The sequence below is a fragment of the Geotrypetes seraphini genome, chromosome 8 (assembly GCF_902459505.1).
Source record: "Geotrypetes seraphini chromosome 8, aGeoSer1.1, whole genome shotgun sequence".
In the NCBI taxonomy this organism is placed as follows: Eukaryota; Metazoa; Chordata; class Amphibia; order Gymnophiona; family Dermophiidae; genus Geotrypetes; species Geotrypetes seraphini.
In genome coordinates this window covers 119,667,801-119,695,392 of record NC_047091.1, presented here as the reverse complement: position 1 = coordinate 119,695,392, position 27,592 = coordinate 119,667,801, and the positions used below count along the sequence as shown (strand labels likewise).

General features: G+C 44.6%; 1 protein-coding gene across 2 annotated transcripts; it reads left to right on the top strand.

Moving 5' to 3' along the window:
* Nucleotides 1-581: 581 nt before the first annotated feature.
* Nucleotides 582-23,161, top strand: SLC5A5 (solute carrier family 5 member 5). Of its 2 annotated transcripts, none has more exons than XM_033955784.1 (16): nt 582-710; nt 4,607-5,000; nt 6,231-6,296; nt 7,237-7,288; nt 8,113-8,180; nt 8,509-8,663; nt 9,023-9,163; nt 10,626-10,755; nt 11,081-11,169; nt 13,787-13,899; nt 14,779-14,849; nt 16,025-16,111; nt 18,097-18,293; nt 18,882-18,985; nt 20,165-20,280; nt 21,242-23,161. In XM_033955784.1, exons 2-16 carry the CDS (start codon nt 4,638-4,640, stop codon nt 21,467-21,469), a joined length of 1,980 nt encoding a protein of 659 aa, XP_033811675.1. In that variant the 5' UTR covers nt 582-710; nt 4,607-4,637; the 3' UTR covers nt 21,470-23,161. The 2 variants fall into 2 exon arrangements, with proteins under 2 accessions (XP_033811675.1, XP_033811676.1); XM_033955785.1 differs by lacking the exon at nt 582-710 and adding an exon at nt 3,666-3,749.
* The last annotated feature ends 4,431 nt before the right edge of the window (nt 23,162-27,592 follow it).

The window sequence follows — 27,592 nt, the reverse complement described above, 5'->3', positions numbered from 1 at the left end:
ACACATACTTATACTATCATGCACATATACACATTATGGTACAGGCACAGAGAATGCACTCAAGCATACACACACAGAATACACCAAGGTATACACAAACACACACACACATACACACTGTATAGGTAAATGCAAGTATTTAAAGAAATAAACATAAATATATACACAATCTAAACACCCACTCTCTCTCTCTCTAAACCTTTGTTTCCCTGTGTTGCGGACACCCATTATCATCCTTAACAGCTTGTTCCTTCCTGCCCTTATAATAATATTCTTTGCATATTCAGAAGCCTTAATTACTATCTCGAGCCTAAGAGCTCTCTTACATCACAGCCGGATGAAAGTGGAGATTTAGAACTGGGAAAAGCACGGTGAATTCCCTGCAACCATGTGTCAACCAATTCTCTATGGCAGGTATTACGGTGTGGGCAGGGAATGTACCACACCTTGATCCCAGAGCATTTGGGTGCCAGAAAGAGAAGCGATGCCTTGTGCCTCCTGCCCTATATCTTGTGAAGACAAGTCATTTGAAGGAAGTGCAGGTGCTTGGATTACTGAAGCAGGAAGATTCTCAAGGAAATGCAATAAACCCTAGGGAAATTTCTTTCTGCTCCATGCAGAAGTAGGACACCAGACTCAAAGGTTTTAAGTGGATTGGGAGGGGAAGCAGCATGTGCTACTGACCCTCAATGCAACTGCAGATCTTCCAGGTAAAAAGGAAAGTGGAATAGGGTCTCTTTATTCGTGGGACGGCAAACAGGGAGGGAGATGCGGAAAGGCTCATGGTAGAGCCGCACTTGGTTTCTATTGCGAGTGTAATCCCGCAGCATGCAAGAAGAAAAACCGCATGCAGATTTTATGTGTGGCACCATGTGAGGGGAGTTTGCTGGATGCCTGCACACAAAGGTTTGCAATAAGCAGTTAGCTTAGCAGGGTTTAAAAAAAAGGTATGGCTATTTTTCCATAAGCCATTATTAAGATGGTTGGGGAAAATTCACTGCTTAGTCCTAGGATAAGCAGCATAAAATCTGTTTTCCTCCTTGGGATCTTGCCAGGTACTTGTGACCTGGGCTAAACAGAATACTGGGCTTGATGGACCTTCGATCTGTCCCAGTATGGTAACACTTATGCTTGTTATTCTGTACCTAAATAGGAGCCTTTCACAAATTGCACTTGAGATTTTTGAGATGCTTATATTTAGGCGCAGAAAAACAGGCGCTAAGGTGTGCTTTCATTTTCAGTTTTGCTCAGAGATGCACACATATTAGTAATAGAGAATGACACATCCCCACAGGAACTCAATTTACCTGTCCTGTCCCCATGAGTTTTGTCGCTGTCCCTACCCCATTCCTGCAAGCTCTGCCTTAACTGCTCAAGCCTCAAACACTTGTGATTTTAAAGCGTTTGAGGCTTGTGCCGATGAGGACAGAGCTTGCAGGAAAGGGGCAGAGGACAGGAAAAGAACTCGCGGGGACAGGATGGGAAAAATCTGTCCCTGTGTCATTCTCTAATTTGTAACTTATCATTTGCCTTTAAAACTCGCATGGGCTTCCTTCTGCTTGCATAGCGAGACAAAACTGACACTTCACTGTGAAAGATTGACAAGAAATCCTCTCTGCAAACCCTCTATGTCACCCCCGATCCCACATGGGAAAATTCTTGCGTTGTGCGTGTGTCAAAAATGTGTAACACACTCTCTGCATAGCATAGAATACCTACAGTAGAATGAAAACATTCTTTTTAATATAACTTTGCACAAGTCTTCTTTGCATTGCATGGCACATAGGATGGGCGTTCGACCCTCGGTAACCCTGTGGCTAAGGCCATGGGTGCTTTCTGCATCGGCCCCAGAGTCCACCTTCAAGAGGAAAGAAGTCTCAACATCTAGCCAGATGTAAAGAAGCTGACCTGTTATCTGCCCTTATTTACTGTGTAACTAAGTTATATCACTATGGTGCTCATTTTTGACGCAAATGGATATCTCTAATCTAATCTAATCTAATCTAAACCTTAAGTTTATATACCGCATCATCTCCATGAGTATGGAGCTCGACACGGTTTACAAGAACTTAAATAATAGGTAGAGAAGAAGAAAAAGGTTTACATGAATTTATGTGTAGAAGGAAGGAGAAAAAGGGGGGGGGAGGATAGAGTTACAATTTGGTGAAAAGCCAAAATGATTAAAAAAAAAAAAAAAATCCTTCTGCCCAAAATGTCCAAATCACGATTTTTGAAAGGCAGAATTTAGATGTTTTACACTGCAGTTTTTCCTTATAGCAAGAGGACATGCTGGAAGTGTGTTTTGGGAAGGACCAGGGCAGGCCCCAAATTTGGACTTTTTTTTTTTTTGTGTGATAATGGAATGGGAAGAAACATCCAAGGCAAAAAAAGAAGGATGTTTTTATCTAGACCTGTTTCAATCACATCCACGGTAAAAAAAAAAAAAAGATGCCCTGATTGTGCAGCTGACAACTGGAGGGACGAGGGCACAACCCCTTCTTAATCTCCAAGTGGTTACTGACTGGGAAGGGGTAAAACGCGGACCTTACGGACCTCGCGGATCTAAACCCTTAAAATCTGAGGTCTGTGCCACTTTTTATGTGTAATCAATTTTTATTTTCAAACGGAAAAGCAACCTACAAAGTACCGGCAACCTGTAGAATAACAAAGTAGAATCAGAATACAAAATAGACTAACCCAACACCCCACCACTTTTTAGTCTCAGCATAGGTTATGGCTCTGACAGACCTCTATGACAATTGAGCTCTGACGGACCCTAATGCATCTCCCTCCCTATACTCAGACTAAGGGCTCTTTTTACTAAGCTGTGCTAGCGGTTTTAGGGCACGCTTAGTGCGCACTAAATTACCATGCGTACTAGACGCTAACGCCACCATTGAGCTGGCGTTAGTTTTCGGCAGGTAGCGCAGGGTTAGCGTGCACGGCAATGCAGCGCATGCTAAAAACGCTAGCGCACCTTAGCAAAAGGAGCCCTAAAAGTGGCAAAACTTGCGCCCTGAGGTCCGTGCCACGGTTCTTTTAAAGCAACAGCGGAATAAAAATTCAGGCCTCCCACCTGAAGCAACGTTGAAAACGACAAAATGTTCATTTTTATTTTTTCATTTTAGGGGTCCTTTTACGAAGGCGCGGTAGCGGTTTGACGCACGGAATACCGCACGCTAAACCGCCTGCCGCGCTAGTACGGAGGCGTTAGGATTTTTAGGCTGCCGTGGGGATTAGCGCGCCTTGATAAAAGTAGCCATTAGTTTCCGCTAAAAAAAAAAAAAAAAAGACAGGTGCAAAATCAGAAAAGTAACCATAGACAAGATAAATGGAAAACGAAAGAGAGGATTTTGTCCATGCACCCCCCCCTCCCCCGAGGCACCCACGGCTGGTACAGATCATTTGGCCAAGGACAGTGTCTGCAAGGAACTGGCACCTCCGATTTCAGCCTCGTTCAGCCACAGGGTCTTGCAGTAGGTGTCTGCCATCCTCCATCCCCCTGGATACGGGCCAAAATGTTAAAAGCCAAAGCCAAAGGGGGGAGAGAGAGAGAGAGAGAAAAAAAAAAAAAAGACTTGTATCAAAAAGGGAGGGATCAGCCGTCAAGCACCTATAAAAGCTTCCTCCCGAGAGCACTGCAATTATCTTCTTCCTGGCACCTTAAGGAGCCTTCGCCTGCCTCAGGTGACTGAAACGGCTCCTCCTGAGCCCGTCCTCGAACTCACGCCGCTCCAGCTCAAGAGCCGGTAAGTCAGCCAACAAGTCAAAGGCAGGCGACAATTTTCCCGGGAGATTCTTGAATGACTGTAGGGATTTTTTTTTTCTCTCTCTCTCTCTCTCTCCACTTGATGAGAATAGAGCCATGTGAAGGATGAATTCTTTTTAGACCTCTGCTATCAGGAGCTGGTAGGATGTATTTGGGAGGGAGATGCAGTCCTACTAGTTTGTCTCTTTGGGGGGCATTAACATGCCGGAGTTGGAAAGCAGGGTCAAATCCCTTTCTTCTCGTCCTGCTAGTTGAGCTGAGCGCATCCCAATTCCTGTGCCGCACCGTAGAATTAGTAGATGGTTTTCTTGCAGGGAGTAATCGGCAAGCTTTTCCCCAAAATATTCGGTTAGAGCCATATCGGTGCGTTTCTCATAACCTGGGCGCTGTAGAAAGAGAATAGCAATTCGTTCGATTGCACTCACCGACCTGCGGGGCCTCCTGGTGTCTCTGCATTCTGTCACAGGCACCGTTCAAAATGTTTTTTCATCTCACATTGTTAGAATTGTAGAAAAGAAAGCAGAAGAAGGCAGAGTTTTTATATCATGTCCCCTCCTCCCACCGTGCATCTCCCTTGCTTATGTAAGTTAAAAAAAAAAACCCAACAAAAATCCCAGCAGGAACTGCTAGGATATAGTATAATGGTGACTTCCATGCTTAGGGTACCAGTGGATTCCTCATTCCTATAACCCAAATTGCAGAGAAAAGGAGTGAGATTGAAAAACTGGCACAGACGCAGGAGAAATGGGCTGAATTGAGAACAGGGATGGGAGAGGGGGGGCAACATGAGTTGACTTCAGAGAGAATAATGTCATCTCTTGGCTAACTGTTCCACAGAGTTATCTGCTGTAATCCTGAGGAGAACAGGATGGAAGAACTCAGTCTGTTTGCGCCAGAGAAGTTGACCTTCGGTCTCTGGGATTATGGCGTCTTCGCCCTCATGCTGCTCATCTCCACCAGCATTGGCCTTTTTTACGCCTTTGCCAAAGGCAAGCAGAAGACCTCGGATGACTTCTTCACAGGCGGGCGGTCAATGTCTGCCCTGCCAGTAGGCTTGTCCCTCGCTGCCAGCTTCATGTCTGCCATCCAAGTGTTGGGAGTGCCGGCAGAAGCCTACCGCTACGGTGTCAAATTTTTACAGATGTGCATCAGTCAGATATTGAACAGTGTTCTGACTGCCTATATCTTCTTACCTGTCTTCTACCGCTTAGGGATCACCAGCACCTATGAGGTAAGTGTACAGCACCAACCAATGGTGTAGTAAGGGGGAAAGGTGGGGCAGACCATCCCGGGTGCTGGCACCTCTCTGCCCTCCCACGCCATGTTTGCTCCCTCCCTTCTCCACTGCTGTAACAAGCTAACACTATGAATGCTGCTGTCTCTTCTTCCTCTGTTGAAAACTGTTGGTACAGTGTGTCAGGGTTTGTTCGTTTCTTTAATTTACTGCTGAGAAATGCAGAGCAGTCTAGGAAAGAGGTAGGTCAAGCTGCAGGGCATTCTGTGGTGTTCAAGACTCGTCCGGTCCAAGTATATCTTGCCCAGACTCTCCCCTAACTCCTAAATCCTCCTGACCAAACAAATCCACTTTCCATTAAAGCTGTTAGTTGCCAGGAAGAACCATTGGGTCTCTCAGCCATCAGGATGCTCTCTTCACATTCCTGGAGATGCAGGCCTCACCTGGTCTTATAATTGCAGTAGGCAATCAGTGGGATAGGGTGCGAGGGTCCTTGACCAAGGCCATTAAGCTTGGTTGAGACATTCCTCTAATGTCTCTACTCCTGCCTGAGATATAGCAGCCATCTCTGATCTTGCAATGTGAGGTTACCTGTCAGTCTGGGAATGACAACTTAGAAATAATTAATAGTAAGTTTTATAATCCCTGTCCTTGGTCAAAAAGAGGCAGGGGAGGGGACAAGAACTCTGAAAAATATTTTACTTTCCAGCTTCAGAGACTGCCTGGACTTTAGCCCACTGGATCCCAAAGCAACAATTCATATAGAATGGAGATTATACACTTTTATTTTTTTTTGCAAAGCAAACTCTATTGCACCCTCCCTGTGTTAGCGCTAGAAGAGAGTAAACTCTTCATGCACACATTTGCACAGTTCTTGTGTATACAAACCATTCTTTGTGTGCCCTCTTAGGTCTGGCCTTTGGCATGACTTGCAGAAGACCAGCAGGTAGCGAAAGCCAATGAATGTACATTTTCAGAACCAGCAGATCCACTTCCAGCTTTTACTGCACTTCAGGGAGGGACCTGGAGGTCTGATTTCCCCTGAAAAAGCAGGCACAACAGCCCTGGGTCCGTTGGTCTCCGAGAAGCATGCAATATCATTAGGAAGGCAGAGCTAAAAGAGCCGCTGATAGGGATTTTGAAAGCATCTTCAGCAGCTCATAGCACCATGAGAGTTCTCCTTTCTGGAACTGTTCTAATCCCTTCCCTCTTACTTTTCTTTTGCAGTACCTGGAAATGAGGTTCAGTAAGTCGGTGCGGCTGTGTGGAACCATTCAGTACATCATTGGCACGGTAAGACGCCATCTCCGTGCTGGAAAGGGCTTAAAGACCCGTGTGGCTTGCTTAAACTGGAACTTCCACCAAGACTAATTAAACACAAAGTCCCTCTTAGGACACTGTTGCACTTCGCTTCTGGGTCAGTTCTTGCATGAAAGTTGTTCTGATGATACCCACTTCTTGCCGACGGCGCAAATGAAGTCAACGGCGCAATGCGCAGCAGCCGCAAAGAAGGCAAACAGAATGTTGGGTATTATTAAAAATGGTATTACGACCAGAACAAAAGAAGTCATCCTGCCGTTGTATCGGGCAATGGTGCACCCGCACCTGAAGTACTGTGTTCAGTATTGGTCACCGTACCTTAAGAAGGATATGGCAATACTTGAGAGGGTCCAGAGGAGAGCGACACGAATGATTAAGGGCATGGAAAACCTTTCATACACTGAAAGGCTGGAGAGACTGGGGCTCTTCTCCCTGGAAAAGCGGAGACTCAGAGGAGACATGATAGAGACCTACAAGATCATGAAGGGAATAGAGAGAGTAGAGAGAGATAGATTCTTCAAATTTTCAAAACATAAAAGAACAAGAGGGCATTCAGAAAAATTGGAAGGGGATAGATTCAAAACAAATGCTAGGAAGTTTTTCTTTACTCAGCGGGTGGTGGATACCTGGAATGCGCTTCCAGAGGACGTAATAGGGCAGAGTACGGTACTGGGGTTTAAGAAAGGGTTGGACAATTTCCTGTTGGAAAAGGGGATAGAGGGGTATAGATAGAGGATTACTGCACAGGTCCTGGACCTGTTGGGCCGCCGCGTGAGCGGACTGCTGGGCGCGATGGACCTCGGGTCTGACCCGGCAGAGGCATTGCTTATGTTCTTATGTTCTTATGACTGAGGAGATGTCTCCCGTAGCATGTGGCACTGATCCTTGGATGCTCTGTGTTCTTTCTCTGCAGATGCTGTACACTGGGATTGTCATCTACACTCCTGCATTAATACTCAACCAAGGTATGTACCACTGCCACCGCCTTCCCTTGTACATAGAAACAGAGAACTGCTCTTCTGTGGACACACTCTGTATGCCTAATATCAGGCACCCCAGAGTGGCTGCACCTCTGTTTCTAAAGTGCCTTGGCTGTAAAACAGGTCTGCATTCTGTTTATACGAAAGATGCTATTATGCTGATAGCTAATCAAGAGAAAATGACATGGATAACCTTGTGAGGTGAATTGCCTGAGGTCATCCAGAGTCAGAGATAGAAAAATAGTCCCTGAAGTGTAATTCTAAGCTGAAAACACCCCCTTCCCTTGCCATCCCTTCTAATAATAGAACTTGCATATTGCAGTGTTGATATACAACCAAAGAGGCAAACGAGATGTCTAAACCACCAGAACATTTATTGTAATCAAGTCTATAAATTAGAGTATGTCCAGTCAAATCCAGATACAGTTACTTGATTGGGAAACCCAGTGTCGGCTATGCCTTCCTCAGGCTGCCTTCAAGGGGATGAATGCTGGCTTCGGCCTAACCCTTGTTACTTGCTAGTTCCCTGAGGAAGGCATAGCCAAAACTGAGATCCTAGTTGGGATTTCACCCAAAATTGGTTTCCCAATCAAGTTACCATATCTGGATTTCACTGGACATACTCACATTTATTGTGGTGGTTTAGTCATCTCGCTTGCCTCTTTCGTTGTATATTTTCACTTTTTCACGAGGCAAGGTTCTGTCTTCTTTTTTTCTCTTTTTTGCGTATTGCAGTGTTGCCCATTTTCTGTTCCCCTCCCTGAGGGAGCCTTAGCATCAGCTAATGTCCTCCTTGTTCTCTTTGACAGTAACTGGTCTGGATATCTGGGCATCTCTTCTCTCCACTGGGGCCATCTGTACCATCTATACCACACTGGTGAGTATGAAGCAAAGTTTCATGACTGTTGATACCCACCCATGCGGTCAGGAAAAGAGCTTTTGTAAATAGTAGGGTGGAAATTGTGTGTGTGTGTGTGTGTGTGTGTGTGCCAGGTGGGGGAGGGGGCAAAAAGGAGAACCTAATTTTCATTTCACAAATAATCTTGGCCAAGTCCACTGCTGTGCATGTGCTGCTAAGACCTGTCTAAAGAGCTCTCTCCCATCACAATTGTTCCTCCTGATCATGGCCAGGATTTGCCGAGATAAATAGCACCCTGCACTGCAGATATGTTCCAAGTGTTTGACACTCTCTCTTCTCCCTTCAGGGCGGGATGAAAGCTGTGATCTGGACAGATGTGTTCCAGGTGTTGGTGATGATGTCTGGCTTCTTTGCAGTTGCCATCCAGGGGACGATACTGCTTGGTGGAGTAGGAAATGTTCTGGAAATTGCCAGCAATAACTCCAGAATCAACTTTGGGGAGTAAGTGTATCTGCAAGATTTCTCCGATTGTGGACTGAGGGTTGGGATTTAGGCCCCTATCCTCCCCGCCACCCCACCCCAACCCAGCAGCTGCTATGTCTCGTTAATGACCAGAACCATATTACCAAGATTTTAGGAAAAATGTTTTATCTTTTTTGATAAATTTGTCTGACGTTATTATTCACTTGAATTTTATGCTTCTGTTGTATTATCGCTGGGTTGACTGGCTTTTTTTTATTATTGTAAACCACATAGAACTGAGAGGTACTGCGGTATAAAAATAAAAATGTATTATTATTATTATTCAGCATTGTATCAGAGGAATCCTTGTAACAGGGGCTTTGTGTTTGTATTGGCAGTTTTGATCCCGATCCCCGGAGACGTTATACGTTCTGGACCTTCCTCTTCGGTGGGACCTTACTCTGGCTGTCCATGTATGGAGTCAACCAGGCACAAGTCCAGCGTTACATTTCCTGCAAGACGGAACGTGAAGCAAAGATGTGAGTACCCGGGAGGGAGGAGAGAAAAGGGTGGGGGGAGATACAGGAGCCAGGGCAGTCTAAGGCTGCAGAAAACTCCATTGATGTGAGTGGAAGGTGCACAAGACCACTTCCTGTGCTTTTCCCATCTATAAATGCATTGCAAACAGTACATTCCCCTCATCCCCCAGCAGACTCCAGAGATAATCATCTCAGCCCTTAAGGACCTTCTGAATATAAAATGCTATGTCGGTATTTTATTTATTTAATTATTTATATTCCACAAATCCTACAATTCTATGCAGATCACAAATTGTTCAGGTACTCCAAGCATTTTTCCCTATCTGTCCAGGTGGGCTCATATTCTATCTAATGTACCTGGGGCACTGGGGGATTAAGTGACTTGTCCAGGGTCACAAGGAGCAGTGCAGGATTTGAACCCACAACCCCAGGGTGCTGGGGCTATAGCTCTAACCACTGCAAAAGATCTCAGATACACTACAATGGGAACATATATCGTTCAGTTTGGGCATAAGTAGATTGTTCCAAAGGGATGGAGAACATATCGTTCTCCCATATATTTGCTTAGTGATGATGGGTCTCTTTCATTGATCGAAAAACCTCCACCCTATCCTAAATTGCCAATCTATTTTTCTTATTTATTAATTAAAAAAAAAAAATTAGCAATTTTTATCTTGTAATCAAATACTTTTTAACTTATTGTTATTTGTCATAATCTTTTCATGCAGGGACTACTTAAATTGTCCGGTTATATATATAAAACCTCATATTCACAAGCTAGATAACTTGAAAAAGTTCCTTGCAAGAATCAAAAAATTAGGCAACCAGCCACTTATCTTTAGATTGTAAAGCTCCAAAATCGCTTCCTGTGGTGACTGCCGGTATTCAAAAACTGTCAATACTCGGAACACAAACTCTTTCAATGCTCGAACAAAATTTTAAAAAAATTAATAAATAAGAAAAATAGATTGGCAATTTAGGATAGGGTGGAGGTTTTTCAATCAATGAAAGAGACCCATCGTCACTACGCAAATACATGGGAGAACGATATATGTTCAAACATCCAACCCTTTGGAACAATCTACTTATGCCCAAACTGAACGATATATGTTCCCATCGTGGTGTATCAGATCTTTTCCTCCACTTAGGCTAATAGTTTAAGTGTCAACCTGGTGTGGTACGAGTTTGTTGACATACATCTTTCACTGCTCTAACCACTGCACCACACACTGCCAGTTCCAGTCTCCCAACAGAGTCTGTGAGCACATCTTGCCCTGGCATGTGCAGCACCAAATGTAGAGGTTGCTTTCTGACTCTTGTGCGTCCCTGGGGTTGTTTCCGGGCGCTGAGACCTCCTGTGACCTTCACTTGTCCTGGGCTGCCGAGCCAGCCTTTTCTGACCACTCGCTGTGCCGCAGCAGCCGCACTTTGAAGAGCTGACCAGTTCTTTCTGTTTCCGCAGTGCTATCCTGGTGAATCAAGGAGCCCTCTGCTTCATTGTGGCCAGTGCGGTGGCCTGTGGCATTGTGATGTTTGCCCTGTACAGAAACTGCGACCCTTTGCTGGCGGGCTACGTCTCGGCTCCAGACCAGGTATGACGCCTGTAATGCATATTAAATACTCAAGGGTCCTGCAGCGAGATCTGGCAGTGCCAGCTAAATAAATGTGCTGCATCAGCAGTAAGTGAAGAGCTCTCTCCATCAGACCTTAGTCCGCTCCCACTGCACAAACTCAACAGGCTGTTTCTTATGTTGATGAAAATGCACTTGAAAAATACTTGATCCCACTAGGCTAATAATTTCCTTGAATGTGGGGAGCAGATTTCCTCCTCTTCAATTGAAGCCATGTGTTGTTGGTTGTTGTTATTTTTTTTTGCATTATCTTCTGATTTAAATTATATTTTTCCTGTCCCATCAGTACATACCTTTCCTGGTGCTGGAGATTTTTGAGCAGTACCCCGGGGTTCCTGGTCTTTTCCTGGCTTGTGCCTACAGTGGAACGTTAAGGTAACTAAAGAACTTGGCTGGAGGTTATCATATGTAGAAATATACCAAACACTGCTGCTGCTTGGCTCTCATCAGGGTTGTTGGAAGTGGGGCACCTCTCAATATCTTCCACTGAGGCAGCAGATGGGACAGATTAGTCACAGCATCTTTCCCTTCATATGACGACATCCCTGGTAGGAAAACCCCAGGATTATAGGGTCAGTGCAGGCCATTATACAAATGGCGCACATACAGGGCAGTGGTTCCAGGGGGCAGCAATGTTCAATGATTTTGCATGGGAGAGTCAGCAGTGTCATAGCAGTGGGCAAGAAAGGGTAAGCCAAATAAACACGTACTTAGGGCACAAAGGGAAGGGAGGCACCACAGGGTTTATTCTCCTAGTTATGCTCTTAACTCTTTCACAGTTATCTGCCACACATTACACTATCCAAAATGAATTTCAGCATTTTTCTAGTCACTATAAATATGTGGAGGGGCAAAATCGAAAGGGACGTCTAAGTCCATTTACGTCCATCTCGCAAGTCGTCCAAAGTTAAAAAGAGCTTAAGACACATTTTTGAAAGATACGTCCAACTTTTTTTTCGTTTCGAAAATCGTCTATTTATACGTCCTGCTGATCTGATCATCCAAGCCACTAAATCGTCCATCTTTCTACCACATTTTTGTCCAACTTTTCGTCCAAGTCCAAAACACCTAGAACAAGCCCTGTTGGACGTGGGAGGGGTCTGCAAAGTGATGGACAGCACACCCAGACATGCCACCTAAACAGTGGGGTACCTTACAGGGCACTGCTGTGAACGTCACAAAAAGGGTGCCATGGCTTCTCCTCCCTACAGCTCCCTTATAGGTTACAGTGAGCCCCCAAACCACCTCCAGAATCCCCTAGACCCACTTATCTACCACCCCAATAGCCCTTATGGCTGCAGGAGCCACTTATATGCCAGTACAAAAGGGTTTTGGGGTGTATAGGGCAGTGCACATGTTTCAATATCAATGCAGTGATTACAGGGGCTTATGGGCATGGGTCCTCCTCTCCATGGGTCTCTAACCCACCCCAAGACGGTTTAAGACGCCTCTGTGCAGCACAACTAGGCTTTTCTATGCCAGGCGGCCAGGTGATGATGGTCTGGAGGCTAAATTTTAAAGTTGTGATTAAATTTTTATGGGGGTTGGGGTTCGGTGATCACTGGGGTAGTGTGTAGGGGTCTGTTTTAAATGTTTGCAGTGCTTATCTGGTGACTTTAGGTGGGTTTTTGTGACTTAGACCATGTTTTACATGGTCTAAGTCATAACGTCCAAGTTCCGTTGAACGTGGGCTGTATAACTTTCGGTTATACATGCTGTATGACTACATCTAAGCTGTAGAGGCTAGCATATGGGTGTTCACACATATTTTGGGTGTTTAAAAATGTATTTGTATTATAGACTGGTCCAAAGTACATCCTTGCATATAGCTGACCAAAGGGTCAGCTATTTATTTGTGCATCGCACAAGCGACATTGCAGGGGTTAAAAGAGGGTAGGGCAGGAATGAGTGGAGAGGAGAGAAGCATGTAGAATATGGCAGAGGGTAGAGACATAAAACTTAAGCCTGTATTGAGGCTGAGGGGGGAGGGGTGGATGAGCAGAGCAAATATTGAACTTATCTTTAAATATTGTGTGGCTCTTAGCATGAGAAGGTTGGAGCTAGTGGAGCAAGACGCTTAGGAGGACTGTGTGCTCTGATCTGCTTTCTCCTGTTCTTCATGGGTTGCTCCCCAACCCCCCTCCCTCAAACACACACACAGTATGGGTGCTGTTCAGGCAGAACTTACATCACTGGAAAGAGTTAATCCTCCCGTTGAAAGACTCCCATGAGAATCCACCTGGGGACAGGGGTTGCAGCACACTAATCATTTTTGCAAAGGACAGCAGAACAGGTAGTACTGGCCTTGCCAGATCAGATCTGCTGTGGAATAGTTTGGTGTCGGCGTGTTCCATCTCCTCTGAGACAGCGAGACATAGTTCAGCTGACCCCAGGATTGTTCCCAATTGAAAACCTTCCAACCCCTTTAGGAAACAATATTGAGTGGGTCTTATCCAGGTAGGATTGAATGAATCCTATCTGGATAAGTCCTGCTGACTGGGTCCATACCTGGATTTTCAGTGTCATTATCCAGACAGTGCCCTTTTGCCACAATCTTGGAAGTACTGGGGTGGTCTTGGGGGATGGAGCTGGGAATCACCCAGTTACGTATGTGTAATATTCAGTCTGCTAATTGGTAACTGCTCAGATAAAGTGACAACAGCAAAAAGGTTGCCTTCATTCTCTCCAATTACATATTTGTGTACCAGTCAATCTGCATACTGGCCCTTGGTATAAGAACCACTTGGCAGCCAGCATTAAAAAAAAACACCTACTGATCACCGCAAACTGAATATTACCCCTTAGTATCTCTGGGCCATAAAGCCACCCCTGAAAGGATTGTGAATACCTAAAAGTTAAGATGTTAGGACCCAAGGTAGGACTTTAATGAAGAATTTCAGTAGGAAATGATGTGTTTGTTTCCTCTTCTGAAAAGCACATTCAGATCAGATGTCGCTAACCTTGCAATCTCCATCTTCCTCTCCTTCTCTAGCACGGCGTCCACCAGCATCAATGCCATGGCTGCAGTTACTGTAGAAGATCTGATCAAACCCAACATGCCTTCGCTGTCCCAGAAGAAGCTAGCCTTCATCTCCAAGGGACTCTGTACGTATTAAGAGGAGGGGATTACAGGGAGGGAATTTCAGTATTAGGCAATAGCAGGTAGAACTCTGAGGCAGTGGTGTAGTAAGTGGGGAACGGGTGGCCTTGGGCACAATTCCCCTCCCCTCCACACCCACACACTACCATACGCAAGCCCCTTCACTTCCTTAAAGCATTACCCCTGTATTCTACGTACATGTACTTGATGTCCCTACATTGTGATTTTTACTCTGTTTCTCTCCCTCCCTACAAATATTCATATATTCAAAGACTTCATGTTATTTTTTCGCTGACTGTCCAGCTCTTCTTATTGTAAACCACCTCGAACTACTATGGCTTTGGCAGTATATAAAAATAAAATTATTATTATTATTTCCCTTTCCCCATACCTCATTAACATTCCCGGTACAAGCGGCAACCCCAACCTGCTGCTCGCGCCAGCGTTGGCTCTTCCTCTGATGTCACTTCCTGGACCTATGCCTAGGAAGTGACATCAGAGGAAGAGGTGAAGCTGGCACGAGCAGCAGGTTGGAGTTGCTGTTCAAGCCAGGAACGCTAAAACGGTACAGGAGAAGGGAAGGGGCGTGTGCACAGCAGGAGGGGATGGGGTGGATGGAGACGAGGGCAGGGGAGGGAGTGCCACGGCCTTTGCCTCACCCTCACTAAGCCACTGCTCTTAGGAGCATGGTCACATCTCCAAGAACCGCCATAGTGCCTCCTTTTGGTGAGTTTTAGCTGAAAAGGCTAGGCTTTTTCCTAAATCATAAAGCCTGGCCCTCATCCATTTATCTTTGATCGAAGAATAAAAGATTGGGATAGAGCACAGTTTTGAGGCATCTTTTTTGGTGCTTTCAATCACCTATCTTTACTTTTTCATTGCAGCATTGATCTATGGCAGTGCATGTATCACTGTGGCAGCACTCTCTTCCCTGCTTGGAGGTGGCGTACTGCAGGTAATGGGCCCACATGGGCACTGGCATTGTTGGTGGCTCTAGTCATTGTAGAGAAATGCATAGGAGTGGAGAAGAAGGGGAACTTTTCAGGCTTATGGCCACCTCAGGGGTTCTAGTTTAGTACTCGGTATCCACGGTGATAGGGCACAGTCTTAGCAGAAAAGGAAGCTAATTGGATAGACTAATCCAGGGGTTCTCAACCCAGGAGACACCTAGCCAGTCAGGATTTCCATGCACTGTGTTCATTTTGCAAATATGCCTCTTCATTGGGAATATCCTGAAAACTGACTGGCTAGGTGTGTTCCAAGGACTTGGTTGAGAACCTCTGGACCAGGGGTATAGCCAGCAGTTGATTTGGGGGGAAGGGGGCAGGGGTGGCCATGGGGGGGCAAGCATTTCCTGTCTCCTCTTCCTCCTCTGCTGCTGTTGCCACCCCCCCCCCCCCACCTCATACTACCTTTTGCTGGGAGGGATGCGCAAGCCCCACTAGCCAAAGTTTTGCCATTGGAGCCCTGCTCATGCTATGTGAGAAGTGAGAAAATGCAGGCTGCTCCATCCTCTGACATCAGCATTTTCACACACGCTCAGTTCAAACAAATACATGAACCAAGCATGTGTGGAAGCGCCATCATCAGTGGCTAGATCACTCTGCCAACTTTCTGATGCTCAGGCAGCAGCGGCAGGGCTCCGGCAGTGAAACTCTTCAATTGGTGAGGCATGAGCAACCCCACCAGCCATGTATTAGCTGCCACAATGTTGAAGAAGGCCTGATTCCATTGTGGCCAGGAGGAGGGGGGGAGGGAGGCCCCCCACTGGCTATGCCACTGCCAAGGACTAATGTATATGTATTGTGATGTAATCAGCGACATAAAACCCAAGGAATAAGGTGATCCAGCATGTACATCTAGCTGTCAGGGGTGTTCTCAGGAAATCGGCAAAACTGCAGTGTAAAGAGCGTTCGGTATATATATATACCAATATTGATTTAAATATGTGAGAGAATAGTAGCCCTTTTACCTGTTGCTATACTTTTATTAATTTTTTTTTTTTCAAACAAACAGAATCTAGCACTTTATTAAAGCTTAAATAAACCAGATCTGAACAGTAAATTTTTTGCTTCTGACACCAAACCTGACCATAGGTTCACTCCAATGCCTTATGTATGTCTTCTGCAGGGCTCCTTCACTATCATGGGTGTTATCGGTGGTCCACTGCTTGGAGCTTTCATACTTGGGATGTTAATACCTGCAGCAAATACGCATGTAAGTGCCTCAGGGTAAGGCTTTCAGAGTGGGGGGGGGGGGGGGGGAATGACTACAAGTGGCTACTACTGCTGCATATATTATAAGTTTAGCCAGAGTTGCAGAGTGACCCTAAGCCAATTTTTCAAAATGACTAAACAGGTAAACTCAACACCAGTGGCATAGATATAGGTGGGCACAAGCCCATCTATTCTGGGTTCAGGTCTACTGAGTGGCAGCACCACACTGCCCTCGCGCCACTCCTCCACAGTGTTTCAGCCTGCCCTCCTGTCATTGACCCCGTCCCTCCCCAATGCCTGCAGCAATTGCGCTGACCCACAGGCTGCTATCTATCATGCCCCACCCTTGCTGACTTCACTTCCTGTTTCCTGCCTGTGGGGCTTTTGCAAGTAATGGTGGAATAAAAATCACTAATGTAATGTAACAATGAATTGCTGCAGGTTCTGCGGAGGCCTGTAAGGTCCAAGGAGGGATGGAGGGCAGATGCCAAGGGCTCTAGGATAATTCAGGGTAGCCATTTTCAGTGTGGCTGTTTCAGCACTGAATCAGCCGCAATGAATTGTCATAGAATCGGAGGGCGTGGTACCAAGTAAGGAAAGCTGCAGGGCCTCAATCACCTCATATGGGGGGCAATGCCCCCCATCCTCCCCAAACTACACCCCCCTCTTTCTGCATGTCTCTGCCAAACCCACAGAAACCACTGCTGCAAATGCAGCATTCTGTGTCCCAGATGGAGCAGAAAAAATCCTTACCATTTGGAAGACTTAAGGGTTTCGCCAAATGGCTTTCAGCTCACAGATTCGCTATTCAACCTCTTCCACACCTAGGGTTACCAGACGTCCAGATTTACCCGGACATGGCTTTTCAAAACCTGGCACCTTGTTCAGGGTTTCAAAATCTTCCAGCTCAGGACCGCGTCAGAAGGGCATCTGCGCATGCGTGGATGCAATGTAGTGATGTCACATACATGCACGCATGCATGTGATGTCATTGCATCACACCTGCACATGCGCAGATGCCCTCCCGATGCAGCTCCGAGCACGAGAACAGGTTGAGGGGGCGAGGCTGAGGTGGAATGGGGCGGCGCTGGGTGCAACTGGGCAGGCCTGGGGGTAGGGTCATGGGTCTGGATTTTACAATTGTAAAATCTGGTAACCCTATCCACACCCTCATCTCCTTACAACCTCAAAAAGGGAACCTATGTAGAGGGTTTGGAAAGGCCAGAAGAGGAAGCAGTGCCTCCAAGAAGGTATCTGTGAGATATCTTTCTTCCACAATGCCCCATGGGACGATTCAGCGAAGCCGTTTCAGCACGGATGTGATGAAACAGCCATGCTGAATCGTCCCATTTTGGGTACCAGGACACCATGGGGGAGAGAGAGATGTTGTATGTGGGATAGGTGAAAAAAACCTGTGTTTCTTTTATATTTCTTGGGGGAAGTATAGATAGGGCCTTCTAAAATGCTGGGTCTAGCTAGGCCTCTACGCACCACAAATTACCCCTCCTTGGACACAGTGATGGTGTTTGCTCAATAGTGGGGGTGCTCAAGCATTTACATACACAGCTGGTACCTATGCTTTAGGCCCTGAGAAATTTGGTGAGCACACTTGTAGAATGAACCTCAATGGTCCAAGATCGTGTCGGAGAGTCCTAAATAATGATAATGGCCAACAGTGAGAACTATAAATGCCAGGATGCAGAGCTGCTAGTAATACCTCGTATGGGATTCTAGTCCTTCAGTTTCATTAAGTTCCTTTGAAAAACAGAAATCTTCCTACTCTGTGGGAGACTAAATCTGAGAAGGAATGAAAGAGAGTCTTGTGGCTCTGCTTCATGATAAGACTTTGCCGGCACTGCAATATGATGCTGCTTTGCACCAGGTCTCCTAGCCGTCATTCTCTCACTTGAAGTGCATGCAACATGTATATCTGTGGGCTCAGGTGGCCACTTCATTCTTAGTAACTGTTCTTTTTTCATCACCCAGGGTGTCTTTAGTGGTCTGGCAGCAGGATTTGCTTTGTCCTTCTGGGTAGCTGTGGGGGGGACGCTTTACCCACCCTCCGCAAAGACAATGGGGGTCTTGCCAATGTATGCTGATCTGTGTCCCTTATACAATTCCACCAATGGCACTATTATCATGGGACCACTGCCCCCCGCAAATATATCGGCACCCCTAGACAGGTAAGATGGAAAGAAATCAGAGATGTGGTGTTGACTTACTAGATGTAAAAAAAATAACAGAATGTTGGCCAATGTCATCGTCACTTGGGATGACATTAGAGCTTAGTCAGTGTCAGATGGTAGGTTGGAATTACTTCAGTCATTGAACCAGGGGGCCTGGCTGCCATGCGTAGCTATTTAATGCCAGGACCATGGCATTTTGTGGAACTGATCAAGCTATGTCTAGTTCTAGAAATATAATTTTAAAATTTGTTGGAAGAAATGTGAGCTAGCCTATGGCTGAGGAGTCAGTGATTGTAACCCCCACCCCTTCCAGTCTGGGGCTGTTATCAATGCTAGTCATTGGATTCAGGCCCAAGACTGTAAGATTTTGTAAGGAGACAATCTGAGTTCTGAAGGGCCTTTGCAGTCTATACAATATCTTCAGCAGTTTTGATTAGTTCAGCAGAAGAATATCATGACTTGCTCAGGTTCCTTCTTTTCGAGACACTCTCCTGGTCAGCACATGTGTGTTCCCATTCTGTGGACTGAACTTGAATGATGCCACATCTGCTTCTCTAGTCAACCACTTCTGTCCTTCTTCCACAGGCCAGCCATTGCAGATGACTTCTATGCCTTGTCCTACTTGTACTATGGGGCTCTGGGAACACTGAGCACAGTCGTGATAGGCGTTCTGGTCAGTTACATAACAGGTAAAGACACTGTCAGGCAGAATGGCCTGAATTACGTTAGGGAAGAACTCCCTGTTCTGCATGCTCTCTCTTCCTTTAACACAAGAGTCTCTTTTGCACAATGTGTGCTATATAACCCAGGGAAACAGACTATAGTCTTTAAAGTAAGTGCATCGCCAACTGTGTGCCACGGCACACTGAAATTCCGGGATGTACAGTGAGAGACTGGGCCTCTTCTCCCTTGAACAGAGGAGATTGAGAGGGGACATGATCGAAACATTCAAGGTATTGAAGGGAATAGACTTGGTAGATAAGGACAGGTTGTTCACCCTCTCCAAGGTAGGGAGAACGAGAGGGCACTCTCTAAAATTGAAAGGGGATAGTTCTTGTTCACCCAGAGAGTGGTAGAAAACTGGAACACTCTTCCGGAGTCTGTCATAGGGGAGAACACCCTTCAGGGATTCAAGACAAAGTTAGACAAGTTCCTGCTCAACCGGAATGTACGCAGGTAGGGCTAGTCTCAGTTAGGGTGCTGGTCTTTGACCAGAGGGCTGCCGCGTGAGCAGACTGCTGGGCACGATGGACCACTGGTCTGACCCAGCAGTGGCAATTCTTATGTTCTTATGTAGGCGAGTCAGCTAGTGCTTCTCCTGCTCTCTGCATCTCCCCACTGGCTTAGTCATGTCAGGGCTAACAAGCTCAGGGCCCCCTCTGAAGGGCCTTTGTGCATGCATGCACATCGATGTGAAGACTTCAAACGTGCGTGTGACATCATCACGTTGACATCTGTGCATGTGCAGAGACCCTCCAGCCGCGGCCCAGAGTTTAGCATGCTGCATCTCGGAAAAGTTTGTAGGACAATGGTCTAAGTCAATATATGTACAATAACAACATATGCATAACTTTCTTCTCTGGTAGAATTGATAAACTGCTTATGGTTGTTATTATGCAAAGTTATGCCATTATTTTTTAGCCATGATTTTTAGGGTTGGTTTGTATGTTCATTTTATTATGTGCAAATTTTGTAAACCGTTTAGTTGTAAATGGTATAGAAATTGTTAAAATAAATAAAGAAATATTCTCATCTAATACACTCGTAATGGTACTGCCTTTCCCAAACTTCTTGAGCTTCAACAGACGCCAAGACTCTGATTCACATTAATTTTCTGATTATAAATCAAAGGCTTCTGCTTTGTTTAGGTGCTACTAAGAGGAGTGAGCTTGCACCAGGGCTGCTGTGGTGGGACCTCATGCAGCAGAGGGCATCATTTACACCTCAACTAAAGACAGACTCATCAGAGGAGAGCCTGACAGAGGTAAGTGTACTTCTGAACCTATGCTTCCAGCATACAGCTGCACAGAAACCAACTTTAAGAAAAGGATTGACCTATCCAGTAACGTGACTGATGGGGAGGAGGTGCTGAGCGCTGGTAGCAACTGATTCAATTGCTTCCTGCACAGTGGCGTAGTAAGGGGGGAGTGGACTGCACGGGCGCCATGTTGATGGGGGCACTGGCACCTCTCCATCCCACCCCACCATGCCACCCTCGCGTCATCCCTCTCTCCCACCCTGTACCTCTGTAGATCTTTGCTAGTGCGAGCAACTTCTCCTTCCTGTTGTTAGCACTAGCCTGGTTCCCCACTGAATCATTTCTGGATCACGGGCCAGGAAGTGAAGTCAGAGGGAAATCCAAAGCTGGTGCAAGGAGCATGCTGGAGAAAAGTCACTTGCACTGGCGAAGATTTAAAGATACAGGGGGGGAGGGAGAGCGTGAGTGTGGAGAGAGTGGGGCAAGGAAGGAGCAGGGGTACAGAGAGGAGGGCGCTTCCTGCTCTTACTAAACCACTGTTCCTGCAGATGGTGAGAACAATATGATGGGTAGCTGGATAAACATGAGCAATGTGATTGGTGGATGAAATTAGTGATGGTGTGACTGGTAAATGGATAGCAGGATCAGATTATTAAAGATTATGATTGCAGATATGCTTTGGCGACTCTAATCCCAAGGGCAGGATTGATTTATGCTTGAGCAGGCTAATAAAGTTGAAGTTCTAGCTTCTAACTCTCTTGTTTTGCTTTTGGCTTTTTTATTATTATTATTATTTTTTTTTTTAATGGAGGAGCACACTACCTCTTGTTTAAGCTGCTTCAAGTCAGGTTATTAGTGGCTGAAGTTCCTCAGCTAGTAATTCTCAATTTTAGTGCTGATGCTATCGGCTCCTAAGATGAGGGATTAATATGGGACTCTCCTCTTTTCCTGTTTCTTGTGTCATTAGGACTCAGATGACTCTCTTGAGATGAAAACCAAGGCCTTTGGCGCTGCCACGTTTCTGGTACATGGTGTGACAGGTGTGCATGAAGTGGATCGGCTCCTGTTGGTGAGAAAGGATGGCAGCACAGAAGTTCTGCCAAAGGCTGACTCCATGGATAGACGGGCTTCTTCATGGATATCCAGCTCTGTGGACAAAAGATTCTTCCATCTACTGAGAGAAACAGATGTGTAGGTGGAGCTTGCTGAACTTGGTGGGCATATCTTATTACCCAAAAGAACATACTGAGCCTGTGCAAGTTCTTTGACGGGTGCTGGCATGGAGGAGGAACTGTACACTGAAGGCGGAGACTCACTGTCACATGCTAAAGGGTCACACAATGCATCTGATGTACATTCCCAAACCCTTACATGCTTCATACATAAAATGAACATGGGGGGAGGGGGAAGAGAGCCTCTGTTGCCCTCCTCCTGGCTTCCTATTCCTTTTCTGTTTCAGACCTGCTGGAGGGATGGACAGCAGGCCTTGATGTCACGTGGGACAGAGTTGGCAATTACCGCTGGTATACCACTCTAGCTTGGCAAACCAGAAAAAGCTAAGGGAAGAACTAAGGCTAGGAGACTCATTGGTTGCCAAGAAGATGATGGGCAAATTGTGGCTGGTGTGGTTTGATGTCCAAACCAAAACGGTCTGGCCTGCCCAAGTTTTAAACTGTGGCATGACTTGTATAGCCAGTGGCTAGAGCTGTGCAGGTTGAGTTTCACTTGGGCCTTTCTGCTGCTGTCCTGTATTTGTGTCTGAATTATTGTATTACCGGGTCATAACCATTTCAGAGCGTCACATAATAGCTCTATACAGAGAAGTAAAGGTCAGCGAGAGTATGCTAGATCTTGCTTAGGAAGGGATAAAGTTAATCAATACATTGCCTTCCAGTGATCTCTCATTATTATTATTTCTATTTATAAAAAGTGTAGAGTGGGCCAAGTGGCTTCATATCTACTAGTGTGCTAATTCACAGCTCCGTGCACACTGGTAGACTGCAGCCTGCAGAGTGCCTTGCTTTGTGATAGTTTTCTATGAGTACGTGGTATTGTATGATCAACCAAATGCTGCTGTGAATGTGTAGAAAGCAAAAACAGAACCCAACCCTTCCACAGTAAGAGGATAGCAACCAAAAGCAAAGAAGGACTGCGGAAATGTTTGTGATGCAGGATTTTACTCCAATGGTAGAAAGTGGCTAACATCACCCAATGTTGGAAATGGAAGCGGAGAGAGTGAGGACAAGCCTGGGATTTGAGCCCGTTCAAGCATGGATTTCCAGTAGTTCGTTTTATATCCACATTTGTTTATACCATCAAATCCTCATATTTTAGGACCCCTGAGGAAGATGGTTTAGTAGTTGAAACACGGACCATATTGGGTCCCTATTCTTTAATACATATGTGAATATCATTGATGTGCCACTTTCTACTGTTGGAATAAAATCCTGCATCATGAACATTATTTCTGCAGTCCTTCTTTGCTTTTGGCTATGAATGTGAAGCTGGTTCCTGTGGGAAGTCACTAAAGTGCAGCTTTCTCAAGATTACAAGTCTCAAAATAGTTTGGAATGTGCATGTCTTTTTAAAAGCCTGAACTGGACTCCTAGCAAGGGATCAGCTAATTAGAAACAAAGATTTTGTTCCACATCCATAAGGGACAACAGCTCAATGCCTCTGCCCCACAACATTCTGGGAGTTATAATATTTCTTGATGCACATTAGGAGAAGTAAATGAGAGACTGGGAGCAAAAAGAACCACTGCAACCTATTTATGTCTTTAAATAAATTGTATTATTTGATATTATTAGCATTTAGACTTGAACTCTTAAATATGTCCCTTATTTTATTTGACTATTGCTGTGCACATAATAAAAACTTGAAATCAGTTGTGTGTGATATATAAGAGAAAAGGAGCTGAGGCCTATGGGGCTGGCTTGAGGAGATGGTGCTCAAAAAATGTGCAGTGGAAATTCTATGACGAGTGCTCTGGACTGGGCACCTTTTATGTGGATTTCTATGCCCAAAGACTTACGCCTTCTGAAACCTGGTATGCCAGTTGGACACACAACCCAAGTATTGTAGAACACTGTGTCTAAAATTTTTTGGAATGTCCCTCACCCGCCCATGCGCACACATAAATCTAAATGTGCCAATAATTGATTAACAGCTCATTAACTAATTAGTTTATACCACTTTTATAGAATCCAAGGGATAGAGCCTATACAGGACACTATCACTGCATGTGCCTCTCTCTTGCACCTTAAAGGAATAAGTGCCATTCCCTTTCCTTCACAATCCATGTCATTTCTTTAGAAATCAATTACACTTCTCCCTCCATATTCGCAGGATTTAGGGGCAGAGCCAGCCCGCACATATGGAAAAATTGCGAATAACTTTTAGGGCCGACTCTGAACCACCCCTGCCTCCCAGACCTCTCTACACCTTATCTCAGAGAGAGAAAGAGATAATGGTTTCTGCAGATGGGCAGACTAGATGCCATCATGTTTCTATGTTTATCTAGTGGTCTGGCGGTGAAGCGATCTTCCTACACTCCTGCTCCATGCAGAGCTGTCAACAAAAATGGCTGCTGTATGTTTCCGTGGTCTCACGAGACTACTGCGGGAACTCACGGCAGCCATTTTTGTTGACGGCTCACCACTAAGCCACCAGGCATGGCGTGGAGAGGTCCAGGAGGCGGGGATGGATCATGGTTTATAAACTTGTGAATAACTGAGGTCACGAGTCCTAAACCTGTGAATTTGGAGGGAAAAGTGTATTTTCCACAGGAAGACTGACTGACTTAATTTCCATTGTTGTGGCCATTGCTGAATGGAGATCATTTCATTTAGTAAATAAATTTAAAGGTAAATTCTTAATGGCCAAATTGCAAATTTGCTATTTTTGTTTCTACTATAAAGCCCATGGAACCACTAAGAACATAAGAATTGTCATACAGGTACAGACCAAAGGTCCATCAAGCCCAGTATACTGTTACCAACAGTGGCCAACCCAGGTCCCAAGTACCTAGCTAGATCCCAAGTAGCAAACCAAATTTTACGCTGCGTATCCTAGGAATAAGCAGTGAATTTCCCCAAGCCATCTCAATAATGGCCTATGGACTTCTCTTTTAACCCCCTTTTTACAAAATTGTGGAAGCGGTTTTTAGCACACGCTGGCGCGCTGAATGCTCTACACTGCTCCCAATGATCATAGGAACTCTGACTTGCACTAAAAAAACTTACGTGGTTTTGTAAAAAAAAAAAAAAAAAAAAAGGGGGAGGTGAGGGTTAGGAAATTATTCAAACATTTTTAAGCCCTGCTGATTTCACCACATTCTCCGGCAACAAATTCCAGAGTTTAATTACACGTTGTGTGAAGAAATATTTTCTCCGGTTTGTTTTAAATCTTCTACTTAGTAACTTCATCGCATGGAGTCCTAGTATTTTTGGAAAGAATAAACAAGTGATTCACATCCACCCTTTCCACTCCACTCATTTTTTTTATAGACCTCTATCATAATCACCCCTGAGCCGTCTCTTCTCCAAGCTGAAGAGCCCTAGCCCTTTTATCATTTATGTCGCCCTTCTCTGTACTTTTTCTAATTCTGAACCACAATAGCACTTTTCATACCAGCTCCATGTCTCTGCAGAGGTAGAGAGAAGAGTTTGTAGATCAAGGCAATCCCAGGCTCTGGTCATTTTCCAGTAGGGAAAGCATGCAGAATAGAATGTGATCCTTATAGAAGCATAGAACAGCAAACAAAGGAGCAATCAAATCTGCCCATCCTGCACCAGCTCACATCTCTATTCCACAGTAAAATAACTCATACTCAGGGCATATTGCTTAACATTAGCAATGGGACTGGTGTCTATGCACTCTTAAATGACACATTCAGCTCTTCAGGCTGGATTGGGTGATGCCTATTGTATAGGAAAAATAAAACATTTTAACATTTAGCTTTTCCACGCCCATACGATACTATGACATCTTTGATCATAAATAAATTCAGTTATCCTGTTCAATCTACCATTAACATTTTGGGTATAATACTAGAACAGGGTTTGACTATGAACCAGGTGGATTCTTTGGTTAGAAAAGGTTTCTTTGGAAGCTTCGATCCATTAGGGCAGTGTTCTACAACCAGTGGTCTGCAGAAATTTCCTGCTGGTCCACAGTGCCGGCAGGTGCATCGGGCCCGAGACAGTGTTCTTCAACTGCCGGAGCACGGTTCGATCGATGCGGTGTTATCTTCGGGCCGGCTCCCTCTTCCTTACTGCCGCAGTGCACAAAGCCGCGGGCAGCAGCTCTTACGCACGTCCTGCGCCTGAACCGGAAGCCTTCTCTCTGACGTCACAATGTCAGAGGGAAGGCTTCTAAATGAGGCATGGGACGCATGAGGAGCTGCTGTCTGTGGCTTTGTGTACTGCGTCAGTAAGGGAGAGGGGAGCTGGCCTGAAGATAACACTGGGGGTGGCATAAAACGGCCAGGCGGGAGCAGGCCAGAAGGTAAGGCACAGCATGGAGCATACACAGCATGTGTAGAATGAAAAAAAATCCCTGGTCTTTGAGGCCTCATTGCTTACATAGTATCATAGGCTAGTTTTCCACTGCCCTATTTTCTAACCGGCTGATTTTTTACATATCACAATCATTAATTTAATTTTTAATCACATTGTTACATAATGTTCATCCACAAAACGAGCATTAACTGAGTTAGGCAAAATTGTCTGATTCAGTGTGTCTGATAGAGCTTTTGTTAAAATTGCCTTCTTTTTCCTGTAAATGGTTATAGGGAAGGTAGAAGTATAGCTGGTCATGTACTATTTGTCTTTAATTTATAACACTTTATTGAAGGAAATATAATATAATACAAATAGATTTTCATTTCAAATAGATTCACAATTATCATATTTTCATACATATTTCTATCATTCCTCCAAAATATATTTCCATATGACCCATATCAAGCCCCCTACTCCCCCCACCTCCCTTCCCCCTTCTATTCACATTGTATTGAAGTAATTAATCAAATTATAATAAATTATGAAATAAACATACATATTTCTATCATTCCTTCAATATACATTTCTATATGACCTATTCCATCCTACCCCTGCACCCCTCAGTTCTCCCCCCGAATGGAAGATGACACATATTACCAGGTATTGTGATGCTATAAATGTTTCCAAAGCTTCAATGTAAAATATTAATAATCATACTTTGTGCTCTAGAGGAAAGATTTTGAATATATGGGTCCCAAATTTTCAAAAAGAAACGTATACGTCTTGGAAACTTACAAACATCCCTAACTTCAAATAAAATTAAACGATGGAGTTGATTCCTCCAATGCCAAAAACTAGGAGGATCTTTCTGTAACCAATATTGCAAAATACATTTGTGACCAATCATGCAAGCCTTTTGAAATAAAATGCATCTACCTTGTCCATATACCCCACAAGCAGCAGCTTTACCAAATAACACCCCCCTTGGGGATTCCACTAATGGACTATCCCATAATGAACCTAGATATAGATGGCAGACCAGAATGATTTAATAAGAGGACATTGCCACAATGCATGAGACAATGTATTCGGAGTTTTCTCACATTTAATACAAATGGGAGAATTACCTAATTCTGCATGGAATGCTTGCACTTGTGAGAAATATGCCCTATGTAAAATTCTATATGTATATTCCCTCCAAACATAACCCTTAATAATTTTAGGCAATCGATGAATAGCTTGACTAAAATCTTGAAGTGATATTTGAGTCCCTAACTCATCACATCATCACTATTTGACTTTAATTAGAGAAAGAGAAATCTAGTAAAAAAAACAAACAAAAAAAAAACGAAACACGGAGGGAGGGAGATAACAAAAATAGGGGAAATGATTTTATTTTCAATTGTGTCAATTTTGAGAATTTACATCTGCTGTCTATATTTTGCACTGTTCAGGAAGAAATGCATTTGTTTTTTTCTCTCTGGGGTTGTAATAATAATAATAACTTTATTTTTGTATACCGCAGTACCAGAATAGTTCAGAGCGGTTTACATGACAAGAGACTGTACATCTACAGCAACATTTACAAATAAGTACAGCAGAGTCTTGAATCTTAGGGTTTCATTTGTATATATTAGTACTTTTAGCTTTTGGACCAGTAGTTGTATAGGGGTTATCTGTGTTCTGGTAGGAATGAATGTTGAGAAGCATATAGTGTGCTTTGTGTATTTTAATTTTGTGGTTAACCATTATGTGTTGTTAATATAAGATTATATTGTGTGTGTATATATGAAAAATGAGTGGAAAAAAATTGT

Bases quoted from the DNA above. Each gene is read 5' to 3' on its own strand.
- SLC5A5 (XM_033955784.1), top strand. From the start codon at position 4,638: ATGGAAGAACTCAGTCTGTTTGCGCCAGAGAAGTTGACCTTCGGTCTC. The intron at 8,664-9,022 runs GTAAGTGTATCT...TTGTATTGGCAG, and splicing joins TCCAGAATCAACTTTGGGGA to TTTTGATCCCGATCCCCGGA. The intron at 16,112-18,096 runs GTAAGTGCCTCA...TTCATCACCCAG, and splicing joins TACCTGCAGCAAATACGCAT to GGTGTCTTTAGTGGTCTGGC.